Source organism: Hemicordylus capensis, chromosome 1, assembly GCF_027244095.1.
Source record: "Hemicordylus capensis ecotype Gifberg chromosome 1, rHemCap1.1.pri, whole genome shotgun sequence".
NCBI lineage: Eukaryota > Metazoa > Chordata > Lepidosauria > Squamata > Cordylidae > Hemicordylus > Hemicordylus capensis.
The window spans coordinates 34,772,336-34,784,502 of record NC_069657.1 but is presented as its reverse complement, the minus strand read 5'-3'; the positions used below and the strand labels follow the sequence as shown (position 1 = coordinate 34,784,502).

The 12,167-nt window shown below is 41.7% G+C and overlaps 1 protein-coding gene across 5 annotated transcripts in view; it reads right to left on the bottom strand.

The window, feature by feature from the left end:
* Positions 1 to 12,167, bottom strand: part of TC2N (tandem C2 domains, nuclear) — a 76,574-nt gene that overhangs the window by 12,382 nt on the left and 52,025 nt on the right. For 2 of the 5 annotated variants that reach the window (XM_053248045.1, XM_053248038.1), the window contains exons 4-8: positions 9,960 to 10,139; positions 8,083 to 8,174; positions 5,839 to 5,929; positions 2,439 to 2,539; positions 216 to 332 (exon numbers count right to left, since the gene is read on the bottom strand). In XM_053248045.1, the coding sequence (XP_053104020.1) occupies positions 216 to 332; positions 2,439 to 2,539; positions 5,839 to 5,929; positions 8,083 to 8,174; positions 9,960 to 10,139 (581 nt within the window). The remainder of the gene's footprint in view (positions 1 to 215; positions 333 to 2,438; positions 2,540 to 5,838; positions 5,930 to 8,082; positions 8,175 to 9,959; positions 10,140 to 12,167) is intronic. The other 3 variants (XM_053248060.1, XM_053248051.1, XM_053248068.1) reach the window with 3 other exon arrangements.

Sequence of the window (12,167 nt, the reverse complement as noted above, 5' to 3'; positions counted from 1 at the left end):
CTGACCCAAACAAGACTTACAGGTGAGATGACTAAGGCTGCATCTCCCCTGATAATTGGAAGACTCACTTTGTTCTCTGAAAAAGAGACTTCTTCCTGTACGGTCTGGAACAGAACCTTCCTTACTTATTGTTTCTCCTGTGTTCCTGCGTTACAAAAATAAATCAAGCTAATTCACAAATGGAAAAATATTTTAGCATTTTTGGTGTCACTTACACTGGAAGCTTCTTTGGCCAAACATCTGAATTGCACTGGCTTGGGCAATGTAAGGATTCCCTTGATAGAAATGTGAGGGTTTTCTCCACAGCTAGAAGACCAGCTCAGATCTTTACACTGTAAAGTTGAAAACAGAGAATGAATTTATCTTATTGGCACCCAAACCTTTTGCTTGCTTGGCCCTCTTGTTCAATTTCATACTCCATTAATAATTACTTTTATTACAACCCCCTTGTTTAGGAACATAGGAAGCTGCCATATACTGAGTCAGACCATTGGTCTATCTAGCTCAGTATTGTCTTCAAAGACTTAGAGAATGTTACTCTCTGACCTCGTAAAAGCTCATGTAAACTTGAAAGTCAATGTTGCCATCACCTTCTGTGAAGAAAGGGTGTTGCTCCATTCCCTTTTCCAACTCAGGCCCCAGTTATTGACAGCTGAGGTCAGCCTCAGAATAGTCCAGGGGAGGGGGTTGTTCAATCACCCTAGTCCTCCTCCTGGCTTGCTGCTGCTGGCCAGGTCCCTCTCCAGGAGAACTCTGGCCCCTTTTCCCAAGAGCAGCCCTCATCACTAGCTGCCTCAGCTTGAAATGATTCGGTGCAGAGCTGACAGGGCTCACATCCCACTCTTAGCCCCGCTCCCTCCCAGGTCTCCTTTCTGGCTTCCTGGTTCCCCTGACCATGTGGTCCCAGTGTGGTTGCATTGGGCAGCTCTCGCTGCCACACTTGCCCAGCTACATTTGGCCCTGAAAGACCCAGATCTGCCCTGCAAGCACCCTCGCTGGGGGAAGGAGAAAGCCCCAAAAGATGAACGTAGCACTCCCCATGGGATCCCATGGGGTTGAGAAGGAGACCAGGTAACACCGCATCCTGACAGTTGCCAACTAGGATCATCAGCTGGGAGCAGGGACAATGGTTGCTGGCTACGTTAATAGTATCTCCAAGTTGCTGGTACAGGAAAGCATCATCTACGCTCCACCAAGTGAGACCACAAAAGGGACTTAACTAATCAACAATAAATTCATGTATCACAACAATATATGAAACTGTTACAGAATATTTGTTAGCATAATTCAATAAGAAAAAAGCCAAGTTATTACCTCCCCCAATAGGGCATATACTATTAGAGCCAGCGTGATGTAGTGGTTAGAGTGCTGGACTAGGACCGGGGAGACCCGAGTTCAAATCCCCATTCAGCCATGAGACTTGCTGGGTGACTCTGGGCCAATCACTTCTCTCTCAGCCTAACCTACTTCACAGGGTTGTTGTGAGGAGAAATTTAAGTATGTAGTACACTGCTCTGGGCTCCTTGGAGGAAGAGCAGAATACAAATGTAAACAAACAAACAAACACAGAAGCCATAAGTCAATGGTAGAGCACCTGCGAGACTCTAGGTTCAATCCTTGACATTTCCAGATAAAAATGGAAATGCACCTTGGGTATCAAGGCTGGGAAAGACCATTGCCTGTGACCCTGGAGAGCCACTACCAATCGGAGTCAACATTAGTAGGCTAGATGGATCAATTCTCTGACTCAGTACAAGGTAACTTCAAAAATTATAGTCCCCGCACCCTAAAGCCTAACTAGATTAAAGAACAATTTTGGTGTTGAGTTCAGTTTTGTTTTAATATAACACACCAATTATGCAGAATGCAAAGTGTGTTACAAACTGAAGTGTAAGAACAAAAAGTGTGCCACAAAATAGAATTAGATATTGAAAATAATATTATTATGGCATGGGAGTGTCACTATAGTTGGGATGAGGAGGGGTGGGGGGAAATACACTTAAACAGTTAAAGCAACCGAGTCCCTTTATAGCAAATGAAGGATCTATTGTATGTACTTTACTAGTCTTTTCCACTGTGTGTGTTGTAGGGAGAGGAATGGGAATCAGATGCACCACTCCTAGGTCAGATCTGCTACTGTGCATTTGAGGACATGGTGAAGTACAGACAGAGGAAGAAGATGTTGGTGGCTTGTATTCAGCAATAGCTGGTCTCCCAGTTGTTCAGATCAGTGAACAAGCCTAACTTGGAAGCTTCTATAGGAGTCAGAGTGTGCCATCTGACCCATTCCAGCTTTGGAGAGAAAGGAAACTTCCCTGGTTAGTCCTACAGTTTCAGCCTCTGGGCAGAGTTTAGGGTGGTACATTAGATTAACCTGGGCCTGATATCCCACACATCACCAGTTCAAGATTCAATTCCTCAGATCTTGTTAGACTTACTTCCAAGACTGTAATCCAGATCTGTTCTACAGAAGGTGCATACCAAAGCCTCACATGCAGCCTGCCAAATTCCCGTTCATCACCTGATAATGTAATTGTATCTGGGGATAAAGCCAACACTCATTTAGAGCTTGTTCTTTAAAAAAATGGTTGTAACACATAGTTTAATTCAGTGAACCAAATTTTGTCTCATTACTTAACGAATATTACATAACAAATTTGCTATTGTCAGGACCCATTTACGTATTTATTTCCTATAAGGAAATAAACTATTTGGGTCCAAAAATGCTACAAATGATGTTGTCAGCATGTCAATTATGCTGAATTAATCCAAGTATATATGCATCGTGGGAGGCTTCTCAAACTGGTGTTGAGATAAGATTCCCAGCATTTTTCCAGGTAGGGCAAACTCGCCTTAACACATGCACAACTAGAACAAGTTAACTTTTTCAAGCACTGTTGCATCTTCATGCCAGGAAAAGATTGACACAGGATTTCTGTCAGAACGGGTGGCAATTTTAACAGGGTAATATCCTCTCTTTTGAGCCTGAAGGCATTTTCATGTTTTCCAGCCACAGAGTAGACTCCTTTATATACAGGGAGGGTGGACTGATTTAAAATCAAGGAAGTTTAAATCATGACAAAGGAAAAAAGCTTATTTAAATCAAACATTTCACTGTCTTTTTAAATACTTCCTAATTAAAAAGGAGCTAGTATATTGCTACAACTATAGAACATACTGATTTGAAAATTGAAGAGAGCCTTTATACAATCTCAGGGGGTACACTTTGTCTCACAGCTGCCTTTCCCTATCCCCACCACTCAAAAAGTAATCCCATCCAGATATAAGGGCTGGTAGTAGTAACTGGACAGACTGGTGTTCTCAGTGAGACAAAGTAAATGGGGGAGGGGGACATAGCTCTGTGGTAGAGCATCTGCTCTCCATGAAGAAGGTTCAACCCCTGGAATCCAAGACGGGAAAGACTGCCTGAAACCTTGGAGAACTACTGCCAGTCAGTGTAGATAATACTGAGCAATGTTGGCCAGTGGTCTGACTCAGTAGAAGGTAGCTTCTGTGTTCATAAACTTCCATTTGGCAGTTGGCACCCAGCCTTGGCCCACTACTGCCTACAGATGATATACAACAGTCAAAATAGCATATCCTACAGTCTTTCCTGGTTTGTATACTTGATATAGCAGGCTATGTATAAATGTGGCACAGGAGAGCCCCTTAGTTAAGGTGAGTAGCAAAACAAAAAACAAAAACAGTTCTGCCATTAACCTCAGGAGTCTATTACTTATAAATATGACAACTGTTGAGCTAATAACTTGAAACTTGGTGTATGTGGTCTACTTGGAGGTATACAAAATGTGCCTAATTTCAAGGAGAGCTGATTAAAAACTGCCATAGCTACAGCAGGTTAAGAAGTGCTGAAAACTAAAAGTTAAGTCTCTTTTTGTCCAAATTTTATCTAGGCATATCCTATATTTCTTTTTCAAATTTTGAGGAAAATGTCTGATGTTATCTGTTTTGGCTTGTCTAGGAAGGCAATCCTTTGTTGGTTTAGTTGGTCATTTAGTTTTGACCAGCAGTTCAAAAGTTATGGTTTTTCTGCCCCCATTAAAGCCTATGGGCAACAAGTGCTGGCAAAGTTATGCAGAGCACAACTGTTTTGACAATGAAGTCTGAACACTAATATGTTTTGCCAGTCCTCTGACATCAGCAGGGGGAACAAACTAGTGGATTCTATTGCAAGTCCAATGCCTATTCCTTTAGTAATGGAAGGTGAACTCTCAAGGAGGAGTGGGAGAGGAGGTACGGAATGGACGGTTGGAGAAAGCCAGCTACAGCAATGTGGGAGAGAAGCAGTATGGGGGCTTACTTCTGAGTAAGTCTGCCCAGGATTGCTGCATCCTTTTCTTCCCCATCATTTCCTATCTTTCAGGCCAGGATTGACTCCGTCACACTTCTTCAAAATTACTTCAGTTCACACTGTCATTGCTGCCCAAAATGCTGACAGGAAAACTGCACTTGACTTCTGCAATAAGAAGCTCCTATTGATTTCAATGGAGTGGGCACTTTAAGTACACCTATTTCATTTAAAAGAAAACTCTGAGGTAATAGTGAAATGTAGCCTACTTACTGCCTATTTACAAAGCTCATCTTGTCCCACAGTTCCCATATTGCTAGTGTTGTGTATGCTGCTGTCAAGCCTTTAGGGAGCTTGGGTGGTGGTTCTGCCTGTAGTCTCTGGCAAGCTGTCTGAAGTGTCCTGTCTGCACAATAAAGGAGCTATTTAGGGGTGTGCACAGAACCAGCTCCCCTACCTTACCAGCCTGTGCGGTGGCTCCTCTAAGCCCCACTGGTAATCCACCAATCCCCAAAATGCAGGCTGAAGGCGGGCAGGTTCCAGGAGACCAGAACTGTGCTGCTGCTTGGCCATACTGCTGGGGGGCGGGGGGCAGGGCTTAGAGTCGCCGCCACCACACCTGCTGGTAAGGTGCCCTCCCTACACCCCCATACCAGCCACACTTAGAACATTTTAAAAGGATTTCCCCATCCCTTTGCTTGTAAAGGGGAATCCTCACTTTCATAGCCCTCTAACCGGTCCATACCGGTTAGAGGGCCAGTTTGAACTTGGGCCAGCTGCCTTTTTTGTTGGCCAGTCCAGTTCAGGTTTGAATCAGTCCGATTTTAATTCAAACCAGTTCAGCACACTCCTAGAGCTGTTACAGTGGATTCATGGCTTTGTGGAGCTTTGAGCCAAAATGAGATAGCCTTAACACTGGTCTTAAACCAGCAGGTTTTTGTTTTTTTTAAACACTATTATGAATTTTCCTCCATATAAAGAACTCCCTGCAAATGGTCCTTTAGAATCCCCCTCTCAAGAGATTATATATAGCATAAAAGCTTTTTTTTTAAAATCCGACTTTCCCCCCTCTAGTTCCACAGCATTCTCCTCTGGAGATGCATGCCTCACATCACAGAGTAAGTCACATGTTCTGGTGTACTGAAACCATTGTGACTATGCTAGGGTACTGAACATCAGTAAAAGTAGCATGACTCAAGCAATATTGCAAATTTCAATAGGGGTAGTCTGAACAGCACACCACAGTTTCTGAAAGATCTGGAAAAAGCCATGATGATGCAAGAACTAACACAGCACAGATCTCATCTTTGACACACTTGTGCATGGAAATACTAAGTATATGATATGCTGACCTTACATTTTTATGGCTCTTCAGTCAGAGCTGTGCCACTCAGGCTTGCATTTATAAGCAGCCCTCAGTACACACAAGCAGCATTTGCAGTAGTAAATTGTACATATTCGTGATATAATGTGTAAACATCCAATTTACTGTAAGTTTTGAAACAAGACAAGCAAACAGAGTTTATTACCTAGACTCCTGTTACTACCTTGCGAGTCTTTCCTGGACGAGGTGCTGCTTGGAACACTGGAGACTGAATCATACCTCTGCAAAGGAAGTGCCTGCTCAGTCAGCCACCAAAAAGAAGCATGAAGAGCAAATTACCTATGCAAACTCACACAGCTTGTCAAATCATCACACTAATAGCAAGGAAGTAAGTGTGTGTAAAGAACTATTGGGGAAAAGATATACTGATTGTTGTTTTGTCTTAATGCTGTGGAAGTATGTGAAAAACTGCTCAGCAAAGCAATTTGGCCAGAAACCTGCACATGGTTAGGCTGCTTACATCCTGTGGAAGGTTGTGAGCCCCTTTTTCCTGAAAATGCCACCCTTTGTTTACACACTGAACAGAGAATACAGCTCTGTTATACACTGGTGAATATACACCATTGGATTCCAGCATTTTCTGTGTCACCATCTTGTGGCTTTTCAGACTTTATTTGCAGTGACTCCACCCAACCCCCCAAATAAAACACAACTGCAGCCTCAACTTGCCCAGCTTGGACAGGCTAAGCTCTACTGAGGCTTTTCAGAGTCCCTTTGCCTTTTAATTAGATGTTTTCTGTTTGCCCTGCCCACTGTATTGCTTCCCACTGAACAGGGATGGCGAATTAGTGAGGAATAGCCCCTTAGTTGCCCCTGGATTAGTTTCTGTTTGTGCCAGGGAACAATGAGTCTTTAATTACCAATTTCTTCCTTTTCCATCCCCCCCTCCAAAAAAAACCACAGCAAAATAGCACTATTTTTAAAAAAGAAAAAAGAGGAAGTAACTAACTAAAGCCTCCTCTTCAGAAACTGATGTTGCAGCAATTAAGAGAGATTATTCAAGATGAATAGTCTATTCATCACTAACCCCAACTGGAAGCAATAAACTAGGGCTAGACCTGCAAATGAAACACTTTCTATTACCATTGGAAAGTAGGAGTGTGCTCAGACCGGTCCGGAGCCATGCAAAAGGCCTCCGGACTGGTCCCGGCCCCACATCCCTATTGGAAAGGACCTTTGCTCAACAGGACTTACTTCTATGTCAACTTTGAAGAAAGATCTTGGTCATGAGGAAAAGCATTGTTCAATAATATAGTGCTATATGGAAACTCCATTTTAATCCCCCTTCCACATGATTAAAGAGCTCTAATGGAGAAGCAATATACAAGTATCCCCACTTAAACAATGATGAGAATGAAAAGGATCTTCTCCTCCCCACTGCAGCTTCCTAAGCCCGCCACCCCAAACTGCTCCTAAGAGTTGGGGAAACATCAGAAACATGGGATAAGGTGCAGGAGGAGAAGGAATCCCCCAGAACTGGGAGGAGGCACCTTCTGTGAGCAGAGGGGCCAAAGAAGGCCTCTTGCAAAAATGTAAGTTAGGATATACCCTACAAAAATAAAGCAGCATAACTAAGTGTAGGATTTCAATCTTAAAAACATAAATCATAGAGTAGCATCGAATTTCACAACTTGAAGCTGGACTTCCCAACAATATCCTGAGAGCACTTCCTTGAACAGAAAGCACATTACATGAGCAGGAAACAAACCCAGAGAAATCAGATCTTGTATGCCTCTATGAATGCTTTCAGGCATTCAACAAATTAGCTATGAATCGGCCTTTGCTATGAATTGCAATAGTTCAGAATGCATGTTTATTTATTTGTTTGTCAAATTTGTACACCGCCCCAAACTCTCATCTCTGGGCATATGAACAGTACCCACTGAGCAAGATGATAGCCTAGTTGCTAAATTAAATTATTTAAATTAATAATTAATAATAATTAATAATTTAAATTAAATTAAATCTTGATTATTCCATATGCATATTTTAGCTATCTGCTTACCACCCAGAAGGTGCCTTGGTCCCTGTGTACTGGCATTTCAGAATTGCTCTTGGAACACCAAGATTATGCTGACAGGGCACCTATAAATGTATACTGTCTTTTTCCTTTCACATGACAATTATTTTCACCCTATAGCAGGTACCAAAATCCCATTCAAAATATTGCATCAGTCACTTGTTACTTTTGCCAACACAACCACTAATTTTTGCATGTGCATTTGGAAACAGTGTAGTAGGACACTGAAAGAGACAGCATAATTTCTCAAGTAATTCATCAGCCACACAAACTTGTTGATATTGTTTGGTATCTTAAGCATGTAACTATGCACAGTTGCACACACAAAGACGTTCTGTCTGCTGTCTTGAAGTTATGAAAAGAATGTACCTGCATGAATCGGTGAGGTGGACTTGTAAGATCAAACATTGAGTGACTTAGATGGGATGAGCCAGGCAACGTGCCACTCCTTAAATCACAAACTGAAAAGAGAAAAAAAAGAGTCCTCTTGCTTAAATCTCAAGACCAAAAGCAGCTGCAGCAGAATGGGGCAGAGATCAGACTGTCAAAACAATTACACACTTAGATAGCAAATTCAAAAGCAAGTAAGAAATTAGTGTCACACCTAAGGATAGGCAGATATCTCACAGAGGCTCATTCCAACGGTTCTGGGTCAATTACAGCTCAGAATGGCTCGGTTTTACAAGGCACAATAAGGTTTTTAAGCCTGGGAAAATGGCATTTCATCTCTTAAGCTTTCACATTTTAGCACAAACTTGTTTTGTCTCCACTGCAGACCAAAAGGCAGAATTTTGGCCTTTTCCTATCACAAATGGTTAACAGTTTTGCCCAATAGGACATAACTGCCTATATTAAGTACACACACACACGCCTATTTGTAACTTTTGCAGATTGCCTGATATAGCACTTACATTTATATACCGCTTTTTATAGCCGGAGCTCTCTAAGCGGTTTACAATGATTTAGCATATTGCCCCCAACATTCTGGGTACTCATTTTACCGACCTCGGAAGGATGGAAGGCTGAGTCAACCTTGAGCCCCTGGTCAGGATCGAACTTGTAACCTTCTGGTTACAGGGCGGCAGTTTTACCACTGCGCCACCAGGGGCAGTGATATATGTATCTCTAGGCAGTGTACCTAAATAAAGATACAGAAACAGGATAAAAACAATTAAAACCATTACAAAAGTATTTTTAACTAAAAGCCTGAGGTGCTTTTTAACCACTATACTCTACAGTATAGTATAGTGGTTAGTGTGCTGGACTAGGACCAGGGAAAAGGACTTAGTTCAAATCCCCATTCAGCCATGGAACAGTGACTCTGGGCCAGCCACTTAACTCTCAGCCTAGCCTATCTCACAGGGTTGTTGTGAGGATAAAAATAACCATGTACTCTGGGCTCCTTGGAGGAAGAGTGGAATATAAATCTCTCTCCCTCTCTCTCATCTTTTTAAAGGCCATCAGAGATGGAGAAGATGCAGAGAGGGATGCAAAGATGGAGAAAGCCCTGGGTCAGCCACAGAGAAGACTCAGTCTTCAGTTGCCAAATGAACTTTTGGCAAGTAGCAACTGTAACTGGACCTCCCAAGATGATCTCAATAGGCAGCAGGGTTCATGATAGAGAAGATGCTCTCTTAAGTACCCTGGGCCCAAGTCATTAAGTGCTTTATAGGTAATAACCAGCACTTTGTATTTTGCTCTGAAATGTATCGGCAGCCATTGCAGTTCTTTTTAGATCAGTGATATATGGTCTCTTTGGATTGTTTCAGAGACCAGTCTGGCTGCTGCATACTACACCAATTGTAGTTTCTGGACCATGTACAAAGACAGTCCCATGTAGAAAGTATTACAGTAGTCACATACACATATGATCGCTCCACTTGCCTATTAAAGAAAACTGTGGGACTAAAAGCCTAAGCAACAGATCTAGATCCTAATCCTAAACATTTACAGTAGTATTTTTAATGAGCAGTGTGTTTCATCATATGTTTCATTATGTGAAACTTTCAAAGTCCATCCTCACAACCACTTTGTTTTAGTGAAGGCAAGGAAGTATAATGTTCTTCAGAAGGCTACTGAGTTTTGTGGCTTAACAGGGACTTTGGATTTGGACCCAAAAAGTCCGGCTCCAGGACACTACCCTCTGGGACACACCAGCACTCTTGCAGCATGTTTATTCCATCTGCAGATGGTAAAAGTGTGATAGAAGATGGTTAGTGTAGCACTGCAACTACTTTACTTTTTACCTGACCCATATAGCCTCCTATTGTCTGATTTTTCTAGATGGTGACGAGTCAGATCTGGAGAGAGAGGGGGCTGTTGCTGATGCATGTAGAATGGATTATACACCATATCAATGAGAGGTCCTTGATGACATGCACCAGAGAGCTCTGCTTTCCGATCACCAAAAGATGTTACAGCAGAACCTGTGAAGCATAGTATGTTTAATACAACTCAGCATTTTACTAAAATCTTGTAAACAGTATGGATTGTCAACATATGAAGTCAAAATATACATCTTCCTCTTCCTAGATGGTCTGTGTGTGCTCAAAGGCAGCTCAAATAGTCTTGTAAAGATATAGGTTTGTCTTGACTCAATACTTTCACCAAATATTACTATCAATCTGCAATTCTCTGCCACAGGATGTGATGATGGCAACCAGCTTGGATGGTTTTGAAAGGAGAATAGAAAAATTCATGGAAAGGTCAACAGCTACTAGTGGAGGGTGACGCCTCTGAATACCAATGACAGGGGAGCAACAGCAGAAGAGGGAGTATGCCTCAATTTGCTGAGCTTGTGAACTTTCTAGAGTCATCTGGTGGGTCACTGTGAGAAAAAAAAATGGTACTGCAATAGATAGGCCTTGGTCCTGATCCAGCAATGCTCTTCTTAGGTTACCAAGGATTACTATATTCTTAAAAGGGGGGGATTAAATTGTCTATCAAAATGTTTCTTAAAATTTTCCATTCTGTCTGAAAAATGCGAGCACACACACAACCTGGAATGAGTATCCTAGCACTTGCTGACAGTGATGCTTAATGTTTTGTAGAACACAGTAGTGAGCTGGTTCATGTTCTAGAAAACAGTGCTGTCACATGAAAAGCATTTACCCAAGTACATATATCATACAGTTGGTGTCACATGTAAGGAGAGAGTACCATGCACACCAACAAGGCATCCACCTGAGCCACAATTGCTGACCATGTTGCATTCACGTGGGCTGATACATACAGCAAGAGCCCTTCAAATTATACAGCTATACAGAATATTTGAGCACTTTTCACACAGTATTAGCATTATAAGGTAAACACTGGTTTGGGAAAGCTGAGCAACATCCAAGCTAGTTAGTTATGACTAAGTACCACTGAAATCAATGACAAGTTAGTCATGACAAATGAGTCCCATTAATTGCAATGGGATTTAGTCATGACTAACTTAGTCTGGATGTTGGCAAGGGTTTGCCTTTAAAATTTGTAGTTCCAGTTTGACCCTCACAGGACTCAGACTGAGGGCCCAAATAGCATGATGGTACAAGTCTATCATTTTCCTACACAACAGAAACATGCAACATTCCTCAGAATGGCTGAGCACTCTTCACTAGATCCTATCATTTAGTTTTCTCCTAGATACCTTTACTTCTGGTGATGGTACCTAGGAGAATTAATAGAATCTCATATTAAAAATCCAAAATGAGTGAACAAGATGGAATGTGACTGCAATGTCTCGGGGCACTGAACAAGAAAGGTAATAATTTGCCTGAAATTGTCATGAGAATAGGGGAGAAAGGAAAGGAAACCACAAAGCAAAAGAATAAAGCATAGAAAGCAGAGGCGATCTAGGGAAAATAGCATCTAGGGCAAGCACTGAAATTGTGCCCTGTCCAAACATCTGACACCCACCTTTCAGATAACTTTACCATAATATCAGTCAAGCTTGTTAATCTTTTAATATTTCAAAAACTATTTAGCAGTGGATGTAGCCAGACCAAAAAATGCTGAAAAACTACACATTTCAGTAAGCTGGGGCTCTTGAAAGACCCAAATACTATGTGGAGGCGTACTTGGAAACTAAACAGAAGTGCCTGTCTAATTCTCTACTATGCATTGTAGCATCACTATTGCATAAGTTTTAAAAAGAAATGGAGAATTTGGCTGTTCCCAGATACTCAGAAAATAATTAAAGGATATGCAGAGTAAACTGTGTCACTGCTTGGAATATATTCTAGTATTTCAGAAAGACAATTAAAATGAGAGAAAGAGAGCAAGAAACTCCCAGTGGGCCTTAATACTAAGGATTTCACACTGATTCAAAGACAAACTCACCATTAATAGCCATATTATTAAGACATCACATTTAACTCACTTATCACAAGAAGCAAAGTAAGAGCAAATGAATACAATCCTAGCTCATAAGCTTCAGCTCAGTATTCACAAGCCCTGATTCTCTGTACATA